Genomic DNA, 21,036 nt, shown 5'->3' with positions numbered 1-21,036 from the left:
GAGGGCTCTTCGGCGGTGGCAGGATGGCCAGGCGAGCCCACCCGCCCACTCCTCTGGTGGGAGCTGCTGCCATGGGACGGCCAGGTGAGCCTGCCCACCCCTCTGGTGGGAGCTGCCGCCATGGGACGGCCAGCATCCCTGGGTTTTCTAGGGCTTAGGGATTTTTTTAATGGGCTCTGTTGCTAGACTTTAAAACAGTCTGTGTAATTTTGTATCTTTTGGCAAGCTCCCCCAGCATTGTCCCTCCAGTGAAGACCCATCCCCTGAAAATGTTAGAATGAGAGCCTAATGTTGCATCTTTCCCTGTGTTATCAGGTCCCTTGTTTGCGGTAATCTCCATGGTTCTGAGCTCGATAGGCTCATCAGCTCCTGGAACCAAGCTCTCCTTGACCAAAGATCACCTCCACTTGTTGCTCCATTATTTTCTGTACCACCCTGTTCATAATTTGAATTGGGGGAAGGGCGTATATAGCAGGTTTTTTGGCCATTCATCATACTGAGTGTCTGTTCCTATGGCTCTTGGATCCTTCCTTCTGCAGAAGAACTTTTGCACTTGTCTGTTCTGTGTGTTCGCGAATAGATCCACGTCTGGTACCCCATATCTTTTGCATACTTGCTCGAACACTTCCCTTTTAGGCACCGTTTCGCTTGGTCTACTATGTTTCTGCTTAGGCAGTCCACTAATGTGTTCTTTTGTCCTGCAACGTGTACCGCCTTTATTGATCTCAAGTTTGTCTCCGCCCAGTTCATGATCGTCCTTGCTTCTCTGTTCAGGGTCTTGAACGTGGTTCCTCCCTGTCTGTTTATGTATGCTTTTGCTGTTGTGTTGTCTGTTTGTACCAGGACATGGTGTCCTGACAGGATGTCTTAGAATTCCTGTAGGCCCTTCCTGATAGCTCTTAGTTCTAGCAGGTTTATGCTGTGATCACTTTCCTTGTGCCATCCCGTCTTGTGTGTGTGCTCTCCATCCTTCAAGACTCGTGTCTGTTGTCATTACGATCCTCTTTGGTTCTCTGAGATTTATCACTTTCTGGAATCTGGTCGGCTCTGTCCACCATTCCAGTGCTTGTTTTAGTGTTGCTGGTATCTGTATCCACCTCTGGCGTTTGTGTGTTATGGTTTCTTGGAATGGGAGTAGGAACCTCTGTAGTGGACGTGTGTGGAATTCTGACCATTGTAGGATGTCCTGGCAGGACACTATCACCCCCTGGAGTTTGCTAGTTCCATTACCTCCACTTTCCTTCTTTTCTGTATCTCTTTTATCATGGAGAGAATCCTCTGTTGTCTCTCCTGTGAAATGAAGACCTTGTCCTTCCTTGTGTTTATCATGATTCCCAGGTGTACGATTTTCTGTACTGGAAACAGATTGCTTTCCCCTTTGTTGATCACAAAGCTGTGTTCTTCCAGGCATTCTATGGTCTGTATTGTCGAAGGCTTTCACGGCCGGAGAACGATGGCTGTTGTGGGTTTTCCGGGCTGTACTGCCGTGGTCTTGGCATTGTAGTTCCTGACGTTTCGCCAGCAGCTGTGGCTGGCATCTTCAGAGGTGTAGCACCAAAAGACAGAGATCTCTCAGTGTCACAGTGTGGAAAAGATGTAGGTCATTTGTATCTACTCAGGAGGGGTGGGGTTGAGCTGAGTCATCCTGTAAGAGTTTCCCAGGGTGTGGAATGCTAATGGCAGGAGGCTTCACTGTATCCTGAGGAGGTTCTTTTGCATATGGATTCGTACTTGATGTGCTAATCTTCTCTGAAGGGCTATTGTCGGGGATAGAATGTTTTGTTAGCCTGGTGTTTTTCAGAACTGGAAACCATGCTCTGTTCATTCTTAAGGTTTCTTCTTTCCTGTTGAAGTTTTGCTTATGCTTGTGAATTTCAATGGCTTCCCTGTGCAGTCTGACAAAGTAGTTGGAAGTGTTGTCCAGTATTTTGGTGTCCTGGAATAAGATACTGTGCCCTGTTTGAGTTAGGCTATGTTCAGCCACTGCTGATTTTTCAGGTTGTCCAAGTCTGCAGTGTCTTTCATGTTCTTTTATTCTTGTCTGGATGCTACGCTTTGTGGTCCCGATGTAAACGTCCACAGCTGCAGGGTATACGGTATACTCCTGCAGAGGTGAGGGGGTCTCTACTGTCTTTTGCTGATCGTAGCATCTGTTGTATTTTTCGGGTGGGTTTGAATACTGCTTGAAGGTTATGCTTTTTCATAAGCTTTCCCATCTGATCAGTAATTCCTTTGATATATGGCAAAAACACTTTTCCTGTAGGAGACTGTTTTTCCTTGGTTGTTTGATTCATCCTGGGTTTGATTGCTCTTCGGATTTCATTTCTGGAGTAGCCATTTGCCTGAAGTGCGTGGTGAGTTGGTTTCCTGTAGACCTTGTGACTTATTGCACTTATTAATCAGATTGCACTTGCACTATTGCACAGATTGCACTATTGCACTTATTAATCAGATTTTCCCAGAGGATGTAACAGCCTTATTCCACCATTGTCTGACAACCAGTTACTTCCAATGGGACAACGAATTCTATGAACAGATGGATGGGGTGGCCATGGGGAGCCCACTCAGCCCAGTTATAGCAAACTTCTACATGGAACATTTTGAAAAAACAGTTCTAGAATCAGCACCCCACAAACCTAGTGTATGGTTCCGGTTTGTGGATGATACATTTATCATTTGGAGCCATGGGGAGGAAGAATTGATGGGGTTTTTAAATCATCTCAACAACATCCACCTGAATATACAATTCACAATGGAGAAAGAAATCGAGGGAAAACTCCCATTCCTGGATACCTTGGTCATCCGCAAAGCAAACTTTCAGTTAGGTCACAAGGTCTACAGGAAACCAACTCACACTGATCGGTACTTACACAAAAACTCCAATCGCCACCCCCAACAGAAAAGAGGCATAATGAAAACATTAGTGGATCGTGCAAGACGGATATGTGAGCCGCACTTTCTCAATGAGGAAATTAATCATCTAAACCACGCACTTCAGGCAAATGGCTAGATAGTCTCCTTTCTGTATGGCCCCTACAATAGATTTCATCGTTTCCATCTTGAACTTGCGTGACTTGATATACTGATTTAGCCACTTCAGGTCCAGAATGGCTCTGATATCCCCATTCTTTTTGGTACAATGAAGAACACTGAGTAGACTGCCTGTTTCTTGTATTGTGGTGGTACAGGTTCAATTGCCTTTATCTCTATGAGATGTTCTATGGCGCTCCTTATCATAAGGTGTTTTTGTTTTAGGGAGTTTCTTGGCAGTTGAATAAATCTTCTTGGTGGTATCACGTCAAACTCCAGGCAGTAACCTGTGGATACTGTTTCCAGTACCCATTTGTCCTTGATGTTTTGTTGCCATAACTCTGCAAAACGCTGTAGTCTGCCCCCAATTGGTATGACCTTCTAGTTCAAGTTGTAGTCATGCCGAATGACCTTTCTTCTGTTCTTTTGGCTGTTGGCTTGATTTTCGAAAGGTGAAGGATCTATTTTCCGTCCTGGTTCTAGCTTGCCGGCATCCTTTGGATGGTCTTGTCATATATGTCTGTCTACATATCTGCCATGAGTATTTTTTCTGTATTCCTCTGTACTGATCCTCTGAGAGTACAGAAGGTGCATATCAGTGGCCTGTTTGGCTGAGAGTTGTTTATCTTACAGGTGCCTGCTGTGGTGTCTACTTTAATTTTTGCAGCCGCTTGAGAAAGTGTCCTTGAGGGCCAGCTTTAGCCTGGGAACTAAAAATGACTTCATTTTTTGCTTCTCTCCTCCAGCTCTTCTTTCCTCCTGTCTCAAAACCTCTCCCCCCCCCCCCCGCTTCCTGGCTCTTTCGCACCAGAATCCTAACCGTTCATATCCTACAGGTGGGAACTTGCCCTATAACTAACCCCTCCAAACCTTTACACGTCACTTCTGCCAATACCCTTGTCTGTGTATGTTGATACTGATGGATCTCTAATAAAGTAACTTTAACTCATACCCTGGAGTGTGCGCAGTGGAGTATTATGGGGGATCTAACTGCCAGGACCTGACAGGTCTGGAGTTGCCCAAACGGAATGGACGTTTGGAATCTCGAAAGGAGTGTAGCCTGTTCTTGGTCTTTGGCGCTCTCTTTTTTGACGGCAGAACTTTTTTCTTTTCTGTGTCTTCCACTAAATACTTGTCCAGTGCCTCTCCAAATACTTTGGCCCCTGTGAAGGGTATTGCTGCCACCTTTGCCCGAGCAGACAGGTCCACGTCCCAGTTTCTCAGCCATGTACTATGTCGCGCCGTGACATTGAAACCCACGGCTCTGGATGACATTTGGAAAGCGTCTAAGGTGGCATCTGCGGCAAAGGCCGTGGCCAGAGCTCTCTTCTTGACCTCATTTTTTACCTCTTTGGGGGCCTCGCTTCTGGCAGCTGCTAGGTCTGAGGCCCAGGTAAAGTCTGCTCTTGCAAACAGTGACCCTGGGGCTGAGGCTCTTAGGAAGCCGCTGAGGCCTCAACATTTCTGCGTGGCGCTTGTTCTATCTTCTTATCAGATGAGTCTTTCGGTAAGCCTTCTGCGCCCATAGGCAAGACTAATGTTGCTAGACTGGTGACTGGTTCATCCACTAACAGCAATTTAATTTTCTTTGCTGCTTCTGGCACCTGGAAATAAAACTTGTTGAAAACTGACTGATTGGTTTTAGGTTTGGCTGGGTTTTCCCACTGCTTTCATCAGGTCATGGAGGACTGCTGGTAAAGGGGTACCAGTCTGTGTGTTCCCCATCTTTGGTAGTGCTCTCTCTAAGCCTTGAAGGAAAGCTGGGTCTGATTCCTCGTTCCCTGTGGATGCCTGGGCGATTTCAAGAGCTCTCAGAACCTTTGGGAGCAATCTAGAATAAACTTCCTGAGGGAAGAGCCTTGTCTGTACGGGGCCTATTGTTTCCACCTCTTCTTCTGATAACTCTCCTTCCTCCCTGGCAGAAGATGGATCTGAGAGTTTGGAGTCAGATTGGAGTTCGTCCAAGGGACTGGAATCCCTCAGGTTCCTAGTCTCCTCTGTTCTCCTTCTCTTGGCCTTGGAAGGGGGAATGGATGTCTCAGCTCTCTTATTCCTCATAGTGCCTGACCTTCCCTCACCCCTATTGGGTATAGTGCCCTGTACTTTCATCTCCTTAATGGCCTCTTTAAATTCTTTTAAAATCTCAGCTCTGAGCCATGATAGTAAGTTAGATTTTGCATCTTGGCTCGCGAGGTCTAGGCCACTGGCCTCTTGGTCCTCCCCCACTTTGGAATTGTAGAGACTGAATAGAGGCTGGTGAATTGGGAGCCAAGCTACAAGTGACGCTTGACACAAGTTGGACACCTGTCAGCTTCCCTCACGTTTTGATGGGAAATGTAGGTATCCTGGTCTTGCAGCTGTAAAGGAGAGCCAAACTGTAAAACCAGGACGCCTACATTTCCCATCAAAACTTGAGGTAAGCTGACAAGTGTCCAACCTGTGTAAAGTGTCACTTGTAGCTTGGCTCTGGGAAGGTCTAAACTGCAGAGAGCTCCCCCTCCTGTTCCAGAGTTGTCTTGGCCTGCCTTGGCTGGCATTCCCACCAAAAAAATACTGCTTCCCACCTAAAGTGAAAGCAGAGAAAAAGAGAAGGGGAAGAATCAGAGGCAGGCTGCCATTTCTTTTCTTTGCAGAGTCTTCCTTAGTGGTCTCCCATCCAAGCACAGACTCTGTTTAGTTTCCAAGATCATACGAGATCCGGCTATACTGTGCTTTCTCCCCTTCTCTCTTGGTCCTCCTCCTGAGATTTGGGCCATTGCTCTAAGGTCCGATAATAAGAGATCCTCAGGGGGAAATGGAGGAGGGGCTTAGATCGCTGTCGGCAGCAGCCATCTGAGAAAAGCCTCTACTCATGGGGGGGGGGGGGCCCTTTCCAGTATCATTGCCCTTGAGAATTTTAATCTTATTTATTTATTTACTTTCAATTTCTATTCCGCCCTCCCCGACTAGCAAGCTCAGGGCGGATTACACTCTGTAAAACAACACACTAAAAACTTACATTTTACAATTTTAAAACAACCATATAAAACAGTGCAATATAAATATTTAAAAAGGTATAAAAAAGCAATGCCGGAACAGTCAGTTGATCCATCAGTCTGCCACCTGCTCCACCATATTAAAATTACTTGTGTGGTTGAACAGTTTGATGGTGGATGCCTCTAGAAGGGAGGACGTTCACCTCTATTTGGCTGGTAGGGGCCCAGCTGAGCCTCAACTGTACGCCAGGTGGAACAGCTCTGTCTTCCAGGCCCGGTAGAAGGATAACAAATCCTGCCGGGCCCCGGTCTCATTGGACAGAGCATTCCACTAGGTTGAAGCCTGGACCGAAAAAGCCCTGGCTCTGGTCGAGGCTAACCAGCCTCTCTGGGGCCAGGGATCACTAACAGTTGTTTGGCACCTGAACTAAGCGTCTAAGAAGGGTGGTGTCATGAGTCAGCCAGACTCCTCAGGAGAAGGGGAGATAACAGAAGCTGATCAGCAGGATGCTGATCAGCAGGGACAACCAACAGCTGAAGCAGAGCCAACACCCTCTAGCTTTGATCCATCAGGTGAAAGTTAGCTGGCCCCAGCCCTCCAGCTCCACCTCCACCCTTAGAGCGCCGAAGAAGGAAGCTGAGAATGGAACTGCAGGCAAGGAGGCAAAGTGCACGCCCCCTGAGCCGGCACCAGCTGCCCCCTGATGATGAGAACGAGAAAGTGCAGTCAAGAGAGGCTGCTGGGTGAGGATGCAACGCGTACAATCGCTGTGAAGCCATCCACTCTGCCTCACCTTGCCTGTTCCCTGAAAGCCTGACTACTGGACCTCTGGCCTCGGACTGCCTGACCTTGCCTCGCCTGCCTGCTGGACCCCCGATCTCGGACTGCCTGACCTTGCCTAGCCTGACTGACTGGAACTCCGACCTTGGATTGCCTGACTTTGCCTAGCCTGCCTGCTGGACCCCCGATCTCGGACTGCCTGACCTTGCCTCGCCTGACTGGAACTCCGACCTTGGATTGCCTGACTTTGCCTAGCCTGCCTGCTGGAACCCCGACCTTGGACTAAACGACCACGTGTCTAGCCCCGGGAGTCTCAGCCTTGGACTGGGTATTGGAGCCAGCCCGCCTCCCAGCTCCAGTAATGGGGACCTGTAGGCCAGTACAGGTGGCTTACTGGGGTTCACAAGGCAGTGTGCGATTGAAGGCTTCTTACTCCCATGAAGCAGCTGCCACCTGGTGAGATCGAGCTCCCAAAGGCTGTGCTAGCCTTGGCGTTGCTCGCGTCTGTTCTTAAGGACTCAACTGCTTCCCCGCAGATCTATTTGAAAGTTGGGGGGTTCCTTGCCTGGAGGCAGAGGAAACCATGTGGGAGTCCTTGCAGAGACCGGTGCCTAGGCAGTCTAGGAGCCGTCGGTTTTGCTGCTCGCTTTCGCTTTCCCAGTAAAGTCACTAAAGGAGAGGGGGAGGGGTGTTGAAAACCCCTTCCTTTTCCCCCAGCGAGCTTTGCTGTTGTAGAGATCTTCTTCTTTTACTGTTGTCTCTGAGATCGTCCGCTCACCCAGAACAAAGTCATCTTGTGCCCTGTTCACAGCAGGGCCGGAAGAAACTGGAGCAAGGGATGAGCCCCTCCTCTCCAGGATTGATCTAGTAAACTGGCCCTGCCAAGGAGAGGAGGAGCTACATCTCACAAGTCTGGACTGCCCCACTCCCTAGGACCACAGGAGAATTTGTACTTTTGCCTTGCCCATGTTGTGACAAAGTCACTCTAAAAACATTACATATTGAATGGGCAGTTCTGTAGAAAGTAATGTGGACAGCCAGGATGGTATAGCAGTTAGGGACGAGATACTCACCCCACCCCTGGGTGTGAATCAATGTTCCCTCTAAGCTGTGCAGTGCTGTGAGCGAAAAATCTACTTCATGAGCTGAAATAATAACATGCATTATTATGAAATAATAACATGCCCCCCCTGAAATAATAACATGCCCCCCTTTTAATGTCTTTCAGTCAACAAATATACAAACAATCCTGAGGTTACTTCTGTCTCATGCCTTGTTCTTTCTCTAGGTGCCCCTTTCTCAAGATTTCATTGCCTTCTCATATAGGCATTTCCCCTTTCTTGGAAGTCTTTAAAAAGCTCCTGAAAAATATATCTCCTGTTCTGGGAAGTTGAGGCCTAACCTTTCCCTTTTCTTTGCACTCTTGTGGGGTTTTTTTAGCATATAAGCCTGAATATAAAGGCCATGCTTCATTATTGCTTTTCCTGGATCTATCTGCACATTTGACATAGTAGACCATGCCATCCTACTGAGGCATGTGGAGGTAGAAGTGGGTATTAAGACTAGTTTAAATTGTTTCTCATGGAATGGACTTAAGTCAGTGTCAGAGACCAGCTATCTGCAGAGTGGAAATTATCTTGTGGGTTCCACAGGGTGCAATATTATCCCCCGTGTTATTCAACTGCTATCGTGCGGTTGCCTGCCCTGCTCGCCACTGCAGCCTCCTCCAGCACCCAGCGTCGTGACCGGGAGATTGCGCAGTTGCCTGCCTCGCTTGCCGCCGCAGCCTCCTCCAGCACCCGGTGCTGGGACAGGGAGACTGCGCGGTTGCCCGCCCTGCTCACCACCGTGGCCTTCTCCTGCACCCAGCGCTGGGACGGGGAGACCGTGCAGTTGCCCGCCCTGCTCGCCGCTGCAGCCTGCTCCAGCACCCAGCGCCAGGATTGGGAGACCACATGGTTGCCTGCCCCGCTCACCACTGCTGCCTCCTCCTGCATCCAGCGCCAGGACAGGGAGACTACCCAGGCGCCCACCTGCCAACCCACCTACTGCTGCAGCTGCTGCAACTGAGGTCACCTCTACCTCTTCCAGCTCCCAGCACCGGAGAGGCTGTTGGGTGGGCCTGGAGGAGAGGCAGCTCGGCCATCCGCCCACCATTGCCGCCTCCTCTGGCTCCCAGTGCCAGGACTGAGAGGCTGCTTGTTGGGCATGGAAGAGAGGGAATTCCTTGGCACCAGGGCTGGAGCTACAACAGGCCCTCCAGGTGGGCCTGCTGTGTGCTGTGCTTCTCAGCTGTGCGCTGAGTGATGAAAATTCGTGCGCAATTGCGAATGAGTGCACGTTAGCAGGAACACTGGTGTGAACCCCTCCTCTGCTATATAACCTTTCTGAGTGACCTTGCTCTCATCACTCTGTATTCGAATTTATTGCAATTGGCCAAAGGCCTTAACAAACGATAAGACAAAAACAATTGTATAAACAACAGTGCAAATAAAATATGCAACCTGAGCCAAATAGGATAAAAACATTATAAAGCTCTCATCACTGTCTCAGCCTAACCTACTTCACAGGGCTGTTCTTTTTATGAGGATAAAGTGCAGGAGAGGAGATCAATGTGGAAAAGCACTTGGGGTCCCCACGGGGACCCTCCATTGTCTCAAATGGCTATAATTCCTCTTGATGCTTGTCGTACATTAAGATGTTTTCCACATGGGGATAGGCATGTGTAGTTTCCTAGTAGCTGCTTCAGCTGTTAGTACAGTGTAGAGGCAACTGGCTTTCACAAAGCAGGTTCCCCCATAGCTTCTTTGCCTGGGTCCCCATCAGTAGCCAACCCCCTGGGCTTTTTAAGATATTTTTTTACATCAGCAATTGAATATAATTAGATGGATATAATGTTATAACAGTATGTCTAACATGTTCTCTGAATTCCCAGCTCCCCATGGTTTTAATCAGTCTGATGTATTTTTTCTCAAGTTGTAGGAATTATTTCTGCCAGCATTCTTCTGCTGTTGTTAATTTTTAAAAACAGTTCTTAAGAGAAATTTCTACTCTCCCTTCCCCACCCCACTGACACAGAAAAAAACCTACAAAACTACAAAAAACTGGATTTTCCACTTCCAACAACTCTTATAGAAACAGCATCTTTAAGAACTGCTTAAAAATGGGTTCTTTGTAGCTCTATTGTAAAATATGGTGAGGACACTGAGGAGGAGGGCAAATGTCATCCCAGTCTTCAAGAAAGGGGAAAAAGACAATCCTGGGAACTACAGGCCAGTCAGCCCGACCTCTTTCCCAAGGAAGATACTATAACAGACATCAAAGGCATCGATTTCCAAGCATCTGACAGACAACATGGTGATATGGTAAGTCAGCATGGATTTATCCCCAACAGGTCCTGCCAGACCAACCTCATCTTGTTCTACGATTGAGTGACAAGCTTACTGGATCGTGGGAATGCTGTTGATGTAGTTTATCTGGATTTCAGTAAAGCTTTTGACAAGGTTCCTCATGATGTTCCGATGGGTAAACTGGTGGACTGGACTCTAGGATGGTTAGATGGATAGGGAACTGGCTAGATAACCTCACCCAAAGAGTAGTTGTCAATGGTGTCATGTTTAATTGGAGGGAGGTGTCCACTCCAGTAGAGTGCCACAGGGCACAGTGCTTTTCTATATGTTTATAAGTGATCTGGACGAGGGTGTAAAGGGATTACTCATTAAATTTGCAGATGACACCAAACTGGGAGTAGTAGTAAACGGCCTTTGAATACAGGGATAGAATTCAATGAGATCTGAACACACTGGAAAAGTGAGCAGAGAAGGGAAGGGAGCTGTTCCTGTTGGCAACAGAGGACAGGACTCAAAACAAGGGGGTTAATCTACGGGAGGAAAGGTACCAGCTGGATGTTAGGGAAAACTTCACATTGAGAGCCAAGCTACAAGTGACGCCTGACACAGGTTGGACACTTATCAGCTTCCCTCAAGTTTTGATGGGAAATGTAGGCATCGTGGTCTTGCAGCTGTAATGGAGAGCCAATGGGGTCCCCTCATTGGCAATCTTCAAGGAGCAGCTAGATGAAAACTTGTTGGGGATGCTTTACACTGTTCCTGCATTGGGCAGGGGATTGGACTAGATGGTCTGTAAGGCCCCTTCCAACTCTATGATTCTACAATTCTATATATTCCACCATATCTTCTATGGCTAGGACTAGGTTCAGTTTTATGATTAGTGCTTTAAATTTGGAGTGTATTTTCTGTCTCTGCCAGGCAGAATGGAAGAAATAAGGAGGCAACAGTACATGTGTTGCTATGGCTTCCATGAGGTGTAGAGAGGATAAGACAACACAGTGAAGGAGCTGTTTTCTGTGTTTTAAGGCTTTTTACCAGGGCATTTTCCCCCTATTTGGAAATGGCTTGGAGGGAAGAAATTTAGGGTTGATTAGGAGAAAGAAACTGTAGGACAGCAAAGGGTTAACCTTCCCCAAACAAATAATCCCTCACTGAAGCTGAGCTGAATGATTCATCACTGGATATGTATAAAGTATCAAACCGAACTGTGGCCAAAGTTTTTATCAACTTCCAAACTGCTGACCACTCATTATTTCAGTGTCAGACCTCGTTTCCCCAGCTGTGTCAAAGCCCGTTATTCCTGAACAGCAGTAATTTTGCTCTTCTAGTCCCCATCCGAGCAGAAACAGCCAGTCATGTCACATTTTGCATTCTTTCCTAAAAAGGCAGTTAAGTTGACAATTGTATTGTCATGGTTTTTTATTTTTCAGTGGCAAATCAATATTGACTTCTTTTATCATAGCCTTCAAAATAAATATTTGTAGTCATTAGCAAAACATGAGAGGGCAGGCAGATGCAACGGTATTTAAAATTCTTTAAGCCCTGGTTAAAATTTGAGTTGCAGTCCTAGGAGGTGAAAGAGGACAAAATCACCACCACCACCACACAAAGCTGGAGTGAAACGTGGCCACCACGCTGCAACGCCTGCCAGATTCGTTGTGCACAGCTGCAGCCACGAGACCCAGCCCAGAAGCACCCACCATGCCCCCGGGGAACGGAAGATATGGACAGAGGAGCTGGTTCCCAAGGTTCCCCACTCACTGCTGCAGCAGGAGACCAATTGGGAGAAAACCGGGGGGGGGAGAGACCGGGGCACAGCGCCCCCTTCTTCCAGCCTTTGCCCCAGGCTGCAAACTGGCCCCTGCGTATATCCAGGAGCCACACTTACAGTTATATAGTTAAGTGAAATAGGTTATTCAGGCATTTGCTGTTTGCTTTCTTGTTCAAAATGTGCGCGAGGGTGGCTAGATCTGGAGAAACCAGGAAAACTCATGTTCTTCACTGATATAAATGAATAAACTAACTGTATCTTTTTAATTATATAGTCATATAATATAATAATATAATCATTAAACACTCGTTCTAAAAGAATTTTACATAAGATGTCTCAACTTGACCGGCCCACTTTACTCTTATCTTGAAAAACTTGTATGTATGCAGATTCTTTAAAATGTAACATGCCGATGTGGATACTAGGACTGGGATGCAACGTGCAAGAAATACCACGTGATGTCACATTCTAAAGCATGAAGATTTAAGGGGCCTTTTCGCAAGGTTTGCAACTTAAATCGTCAATGCTAGAAATGGGTTCTAGACGCTGAGCTCTACCAATACATTCTAATTTTTATTATTGCATTAATACCAACCAATGAGTGATTGCTGCTCTGACTGGCAGTGCCATCCTAAACAGAGTTACACACGATACTCCATGTACCATTCTTGTCTGCTATCCTTTCAAGTCCAGGCTTTAACTGAAACTTAGATCATGGGAGCACAATGCAACATAAGCAAACATATCCTCTGTTCCTTAATTGTCATTCACAGCACTGGAATTCTTTTGCGGCAGAAGCTGGATATTTTGAATGCAAAGGCCCCTTTCGCTTTTCTCTAGCTGCCTCAAATCCTTTTTCAGTGACAAACAGCAAGAGCTTGTTTCTGCTTCAGTGAAAAAATAAATTTTCTACTGAAGTATTTCAAATTCTGCAGCAATAAAAGATTCATACTGGAATCAGAATAAATTATGCAAACTGAACACATTTACTTATGCTTGCTTTATCTCCATAATTTATTCTACCAGTCATGGGGAAGGACATGGACCTATGCTGAGTACTGAAATCTGGAGTGTTGGATATTTTGCTCAACTTCCTTTCTCCTGGAGAGTCTGAGATTTCCCCATTATGGTCAACGTACTTAAAGAGATTTAAGATCCTTTGAAGTTAAAGACGGAATTCTCAAGGCACTTGTGTTTTGAACTGAAACCATTACCTTGTGATGAAAAAGAATCTTGCATTGTTAATCTTTCAGTCTTGTTCAGCGTCACCTGAAAAACATGACAAGTATTATCTTTCAAGTTTGAAATAATATTTGTCTACTCAGTGTGCTAGAAATCGCTTGCTTTAGTTGTACATTAAGTAAATCGTACGTGGCGCTCTTGCTAATTTTACTTGTATTCTCTAGAGACAAGTGTTGACTCTATATTAGGACACAGGTTCTGTTTATGCTTTCAAAAAATGGCTCAAAATGAGTAACCTGTTGGCTGAACTTGTACAAGAAAATATTTTCACAGCTGACAAATGTACTGATACAAAAAGCATACTAAATCGACAGTAGCATTCTAGTTAACTGCTAAAAATGACATATCAAGAACAAAAAACAAGGATTTAAACTTTTTTTTAAAACAACTGTAGAAGTATGCTTTCTGGCACTGAATTGTGGCACTGCAAACATCCCACATTACTATAAAACGTATTATGCAAAGACATTCAATGTTTTATCAGCAAAAAAAAAAATCTTGCGCGTTTTTCTTCTTTTTAAATTAAATTATTTCACAATGTTTTTCTTCCTTTTTAATCTCTAAAAGTAGTTCTGATTATTCACACTCAAAACTGTATTTCAATAACTTGACTTTTATTTATGTGAACAGCGTCATGGCATCTTTTATCCCAGTGAAGATTTTTATTAGTATGACATGATTCATTTTGCAGCAGCATCTTTTTGTTTTTGCTTGAAGGGAGCTTGCATTTAGAATATGAAACATCTATTCATCAGCCAGATCATCTATCACTTAGCCTGCGTAAGTCAAAATCAAATTTGCTGTAGGCAGTACACGAGCACTCGGTGGAAAGAGAAGACTCCACTCTAACCATTTGGAATGAGGCAAACGTTTTATCAGGGGAAGCGCTGGAATCTCTTAAAAGCGAGCAGCATTATTATCTGTGCATTTACTTGCATGTCTAAGCTGCATCAACACAAAAATTGCAAAAAGAACAAACATAAACAGGAGCTCGATGTATTGTCGAAGGCTTTCACGGTCGGAGAATGATGGTTGTTGTGGGTTTTCCGGGCTGTATTGCCGTGGTCTTGGCATTGTAGTTCCTGACGTTTCGCCAGCAGCTGTGGCTGGCATCTTCAGAGGTGTAGCACCAAAAGACAGAGATCTCTCAGTGTCACCCAGTGTCACTGAGAGATCTCTGTCTTTTGGTGCTACACCTCTGAAGATGCCAGCCACAGCTGCTGGCGAAACGTCAGGAACTACAATGCCAAGACCACGGCAATACAGCTTGGAAAACCCACAACAACCATAAACAGGAGCCTTCCACAGGGGAATGGGGTTTTGTGGTTTCCCTGTTGCTGATGTGGCTGCAGATATAGCACTGTTGTGAGGCTCTGCCACCACCACCTCCTCTCTGGTCAGCCATCACAGTCACCTTTCCATCGCAGGCCTGCCAGGATGTCCCAAGCCTCAGAAGGGGAGCAGGGCAGGCTATAGCATCACCCTGGGCCCCCCTCCTCTCTTGGATAGACTCTGGCCCTGGGCACACTTGCCAGCCACCATCCTTTTCTCCCTGGCTTGTGCTGGACTCCTTCATCAATTCCTGCCCCACCCCCTAGTAGGTGTGCTGTAATGTGGATTGCCCTAGGTAGACATACCTGGCCAGGAGCCCATCTCAGCCCCAGCTGGGGCTCAATGGAATGGCCCTCAGCTTCTGCTGACTCTCCCATCCTCGCTGCTGGTTTGTTCCACCTGTGTGCTGGGGCTGCCAACTCCCAGGCCTGGTGGCCACGTGCCCAGCCTGTGCTGGTGTCCCGGCACTGTTGCTATGGGCCTGCCATCCCCAAGGTTCCTGAGGCTGTGGCTCAGCTGGGCCACTTCTGGCTGTGCTCCTCCCATGCCTGGCCTCCCTATGGCTCTCATCACTGCCAGGTAGGAGCTCACAGTGTTGGCAGGAGGGTCCACTCCTTGGGGCTCTGAGGAAGGCGTCCCCAGAGGCTCCTCTAAGGCCGACCTTGGTGTCAGACAACAGTAGCCATTGCGCCTTCCAAAGTCAGGTTTCCCTAGAGTTACCTTGCCCCAACCCCTGGAAGTTGCCAACCTCCCTAGTGATAAGCACTAGAATATCTTTATATCAATATCATTGTAACAAGAGGTGCAGCAGGTTCTCAGAATTCTCAGCTTTAAGTTTTTAAACAAATAATTTCCTCACCCTTTCTCTTGCAAAGATATGCCTTTTCCCTTATATCTCTGCAAGGGTAGAGGCAAAAGACTTGATTTTTTTAAAAATGAAAGCTGGGAATTTTGAGATGCTGTTCCAATGATATATTGATATAATAATATTCTGGTACCAGTTTTAAAAAATAATAAAAAGTCCCCATTGGGAAGGTGAGAAATGGGTGCTTTGGGGACAAGGTATGGGGAAATGGCTGCTATGTAGGCAGACAAATCCAGATTTTCTTACCCACGCAGCAGCTGTCCAGGTTTTACGGCAATTTCCCCAAAAATGTCAGAGCCAAGAAGTTCTGAAAAAGACATATCCTGAAAACAGGATTTTAACTCCCAGCTGCAGAACTCCTGGAGTGTGAAATCACAATATTTTAGGGGGCCCTGGGCAGACAGTGCCTACTGGGCCCCTCCACTGGAGGGGTGGGGCAGGGGAAGGTAGACCAGGCAAGCAGGCTGCCAATAATGAGATGTTTATTCCTTAGGGTTGCCAAACTCCAGATGGGGCCCGAAGATCTCTCATAATTACAACTGATTTCCAGACTACAGAAATCAGTTTACCTAGAGAAGAAAACAACAACAAAACAACAATACTTGTCGCCTTTATTATTCAACATCTCATTAATCCCCTTGACAATGGTCCTAGAGAAAACAAAAATGAGTTATTATATTTCTGATCAGGCTGGGCAAATAAACCATCTCCTGTACATGGATGATTTGAAATTGTATGCAAAGAGTCCCACTGAACTTGAATCATTGCTTAATACAGTGAAAATGTACAGTGATGATATTCAAATGAAATTTGGCTTAGACAAATGTGCAGTACTCTCCATGCAGCAGGGAAAAGTAAAAAATATTGACGGAATAGAACTTGAAAATGGCGACATTATGAAATCAATATCAAACAATGAAAATTATAAATATCTTGGAATATTAGAATTAGATAACATCCTGCATGTGAAAGTAAAAGAACTGACTCAGAAAGAATATATGAAGAGAGTACGAAAAATTCTGAAGTCAAAATTAAATGGTGGAAATACAATCACAGCCATAAATACATGGGCAATTCCAGTGATCAGATATCCAGCCGGAATAATAGATTGGACACAAAGCGGTTTAGAAAAATTGGATCAAAAAACGCGGAAACTAATGAACATGCATCGCTCTTTACACCCAAAAATGATGTTGACAGGCTATACCTACCACGAAAAATTGGTGGAAGAGGACTGTTACAAGTACACCAGGTAGTGGAAGAAGAAAAGAGAGGCCGGAATGATTACATCATTAGAAGTATAGAAAAATTACTTCAGGCTGTGAAAACAGAAAACATATTAAAAACAACCAAAACAAAGGCTGAATACAAGAAGAAACAGTTTGAGAATAGATTAAATGCCTGGAAGAACAAACCCTTACATGGGCAACATCTAAAAACTATTGAAGGAAAAAATGACAACAGCCTAACTTGGGCATGGTTGAAGATGGGTACAATCAAGAAAGAAATTGAATGTCTGTTCTTCGCAGCACAAGAACAAGCATTGCAAACGAATGTTATGAAAGCCTAAATTCAGAAAATCAGTGAAAATCCAAAACGTCGACTTTGCCAGGGAAAAGATGAAACTGTGTCCCACCTTATCTCTGAATGCAGCAAAACTGCACAGACGGACTACAAAGCTGGACTTGACAGGGTCGCAAAGCTGATTCACTGGTCATTGTGCAAAAAGTATAACTTGCCAGTATCAAAGAATTCATGGCCTTGTGGGATTTCAGAATTCAAACTGATCGGCACCTTGAACATAATACACCAGACATAACAGTCGTGGAAAATCGAAAAATCTGGATAATCGACATTGCAATTTCTGGGGATGCCAGAGTCGAAGAAAAAGAACAGGAAAAAATGATTAAATATAGAGATCTGGCAATAGAAACCATCCGACTATGGAAGAAGAATGCAACAGTAGTCCTCATTGTCATTGGGGCACTTGGAACCATCTCAAAAAACTTTGCAATTCATATGGAAAAACTGCAGCTGACATAACACCTACAGAACTGCAAAAGACGGCGCTACTTGGAACAGCGTACATATTTCGCTGATATCTGGTTGCTACTTAGGTGTCCGGTGGAAACTTGTATCAGCTTAGCAAGGACAACCAATAATAACATGTGACCTCTACTCATTTTTATTGTGTTTTGGATAATTTGAATAATAATAATAATAATAATAATAATAATAATAATAATATCAAAGAATTCATGGGAACATCAGGTGGAAAAGGTGCTAGAAAATGATCAAGACAAGAACTTGTGGGATTTTAGAATACAAACGGATCGACACCTTGAATATAATACACCAGACATAACAGTTGTGGAAAATTGAAAAGTTTGGATAACAGACATTGCAATTCCGGGGGATGCCAGAGTCGAAGAAAAAGAACAAGGAAAAAAAAGATTAAATATAGAGATTTGGCAATAGAAACCACCCGACTATGAATGAAGAATACAATATTAGTCCCCATTGTCATCCGGGCACTGGGAAGTATTTTGAAAATTTTTGCAACTTATACGGAAAAACTGCAGCTTTCTGACGTGACGGCTACAGAACTGCGAAAGATGGCGTTACTTGGAACAGCGTACATATTACATTGATACATGGCTGATACTTAGGTCTCTGGTGGAAACTTTTATCAGCTCAGCAAGGCCAATCAATGATAACATGTGATCTCTATTTATTATTGATTGTGCTATGTGAAATTCAAATAACAGTAAGAACAACAACATCATTTGATTTATATACCGCCCTTCAGGACAATTTAATACCCACTCAGAGCGGTTTACAAAGTATGTTATTATTATCCCCACAACAAAACACCCAGTGAGGTGGGTGGGGCTGAGAGAGCTCCTAGAAGCTGTGACTTGCCCAAGGTCACCCAGCTGGCTTCGAGTGGGGAATGGCTGCTTTGGAGAGTAGACTCTTTGGCATTATGCCCTGTTGAGGTCTCTCCGCTCCCCAAACCCCACCCTCTCTAGGCTCCACCCCCCAAATCTCCAAGAATTTCCCACCCTGGAGCTGGCATCCCCTATTCTTCCCTCATGTTGAAGTGAATGATGGAGGTGACATGAGTTGAGGTGGGATGGAGGAGCAGCAGCAGAGGGCAGGATGGCGTGGCTCCCTCACTGGACTCTGCTGCTGCCTCTAAAGTGGAAAGGCCACCACTGAAAAAGCACTGCCTGTGGATGCCACCTGCCTCACCTCTGCAGGCGGGGGCTTCAGGGAGCAGAGCTTGAGAAAATGATCTTAACTGGCAGGCTGGCCACTGCATCTTCATTGAACCTATACTAGTTAGTTTAGAAAACAGCTTTCCATTACAATATATAGTTTGTTAACTATGTAATTAAAATTATGTAAATTTCAAGCAAACCCATTTGTGCAAAGGCAATAATTTACCTCTTTTGAAATGGTTTTTCCTCTCTGATTGCCTAGACTTTCTTCTGTTTCTGAAAAACAATACAGTCATCAGAGAGAATAGAATTTTTTACAAAGACTCATTGAATGCTTGGATAAAATTATTGGCTAAAACTACACAACTCCATGTGCCTAAGATGGCTTTAGACTTGCAAATCTAGAACAAACCCCACCCCACCCCTTCATACACTCCATGCCTCATGGTAACCTACTTTGAAAGGAGAAAGACTTTCAAAAATGTGTTGTGGCCTAGTCTGGACTCGGGAGCGAGGACTCCTCTGGAGGAGAGGAGCCTCGTGTAGCCAGCCAGGACTCCAAGTAGCCAGCCCTAGCCCTGACTCAGCAGAAGCCAGTGATCAGGAACAACAGCTGTTAGATAATCAGGGTTCACAGCCAGCCAGGGGCTTCCACCCACCCCAGGTTCACCCATGCCCAAAGAGTGCCACAGACAATGGCAGAGTTTGGAGCTGCAGGAGAGACAGCACAGTGCTCGTCTCCTGAGCCGATGCTAGCTGCTGGAGAGCGATGATGGGTAACGTCAGGCTGCTGGCTGTGAGCCACGCCTGGCTATAAAAGCCTAGCTGGAGAAGCTGCCAGGCGTGGAAGCAAAGTGTCAGCTACCTGCAACCACTCTGTGCACCTTGCTTGTGCCTGCAGCTAGACCTGGCGCTTCAGCGACTGACCTTGGACTGGGCTTGACCTGGCTTTTGGATTCTGGACACACCCCTGGCATTTATCTCGTGCTCTGACTGCAGACTGGACTTGGCTTTTGAACCTTGCGCTCCCCCTTGACTTTGCGTTAGTGCTCGGACTTCGTACTACCAGCTTGGGTGAGCCCAGCTCATGACATTAGTTTGTGTGTTTGTATCTGATACTAAAAAAAAATATAAAAAATCCAGAATACTCAGTGTACTCGTAAAGGTTTGGATTGTTGCCATTATTAATAGATAAATGTCACATCATTCAAAAGTGAAAGCCTTTCGTCTTTGCCAACATATTAATCAAGTGCAATATTGAACAAGGGTGATGCCTACATCACTCAGTAGCGACTAAATCAGAGGTTACAAGATTGAGCCACGTGAATGACATCCTGGAAAATGCAGCTCTTCAGGCCGGGATAATGCAACTAGGGCAATAGTTTCATCATCCTTGGCCTGAACAGCTGCATTTCAGGCCAGGATAATAGAATAATAAAAATGTGACTATTGTTGTTGTTATAATAGTTATTATTACTGTCAGACCATGGCTAGAGAGATATTTCCCCATCCCTATACTTAATTCTATGACAGCAGAGAGCTGAAATCAGTTGGGATAGCATTGTTTTCATTTTGCAAATGGATATACAATTAAATGTAATTATCCAATTGTTTATCCAAATAGTTATGCAGTTACCCAATTGTTTATCCCAATAGTTAACTGTAGCTCCAATTACATTAAGATCAAACGTTAGACTTTGCCAATACTATGGTTGTTGTGGGTTTTCCGGGCTGTATTGCCGTGGTCTTGGCATTGTAGTTCCTGACGTTTCGCCAGCAGCTGTGGCTGGCATCTTCAGAGGTGTAGCACCAAAAGACAGAGATCTCTCAGTGTCACAGTGTGGAAAAGGTGTTGGCAGGTCATTTATATCTACTCAGGAGGGGTGGGGTTGAGCTGAGTCATCCTGTAAGTTTCCCAGGGTGTGGAATGCTAATGGCGGGAGGCTTCACTGTATCCTGAGGAGGTTCTTTTGCATATGGATTGGTGCTTGATGTGCTAATCTTCTCTGCAGGGCTATTGTCGGGTATAGAGTGTTTTGTTAGCCTGGTGTTTTTCAGAACTGGAAACCATGCTCTGTTCATTCTTAAGGTTTCTTCTTTCCTGTTGAAGTTTTGCTTATGCTTGTGAATTTCAATGGCTTCCTTGTGCAGTCTGACAAAGTAGTTGGAAGTGTTGTCCAGTATTTTAGTGTCCTGGAATAAGATACTGTGCCTTGTTTGAGTTAGGCTATGTTCAGCCACTGCTGATTTTTTTTTTTTTTGAAAATTTTTTTTATTGGGTTAGAATCCATTATTTTTACATTACATTCAATTTTCCCCAAATTTTTCATTCCTAACCCCCTCCCTTTCCCCCCCTTTTGTTGACTTCCAACAGCTTTCCCACCCTTTGTCCCTTTTCCCTTACTTCTGTTAAATTCCTCTATCTAAAACAGATATACATTCTCTATTATATTAAGCAGTACATCC

The 21,036-nt window shown here is 45.2% G+C and overlaps 1 protein-coding gene across 1 annotated transcript in view; it reads right to left on the bottom strand.

The window, feature by feature from the left end:
* The window catches only part of SEL1L2 (SEL1L2 adaptor subunit of ERAD E3 ubiquitin ligase), a 99,601-nt gene that overhangs the window by 55,780 nt on the left and 22,785 nt on the right, over nucleotides 1–21,036 (bottom strand). The window contains exons 2-3 of the mRNA XM_054998757.1: nucleotides 18,797–18,846; nucleotides 13,122–13,176 (exon numbers count right to left, since the gene is read on the bottom strand). Of these exons, the coding sequence (XP_054854732.1) occupies nucleotides 13,122–13,176; nucleotides 18,797–18,846 (105 nt within the window). The remainder of the gene's footprint in view (nucleotides 1–13,121; nucleotides 13,177–18,796; nucleotides 18,847–21,036) is intronic.

This window comes from Eublepharis macularius, chromosome 1 (assembly GCF_028583425.1).
Source record: "Eublepharis macularius isolate TG4126 chromosome 1, MPM_Emac_v1.0, whole genome shotgun sequence".
NCBI lineage: Eukaryota > Metazoa > Chordata > Lepidosauria > Squamata > Eublepharidae > Eublepharis > Eublepharis macularius.
The sequence above is the reverse complement of the archived record's forward strand: the minus strand, read 5'-3'. Positions and strand labels throughout refer to the sequence as shown.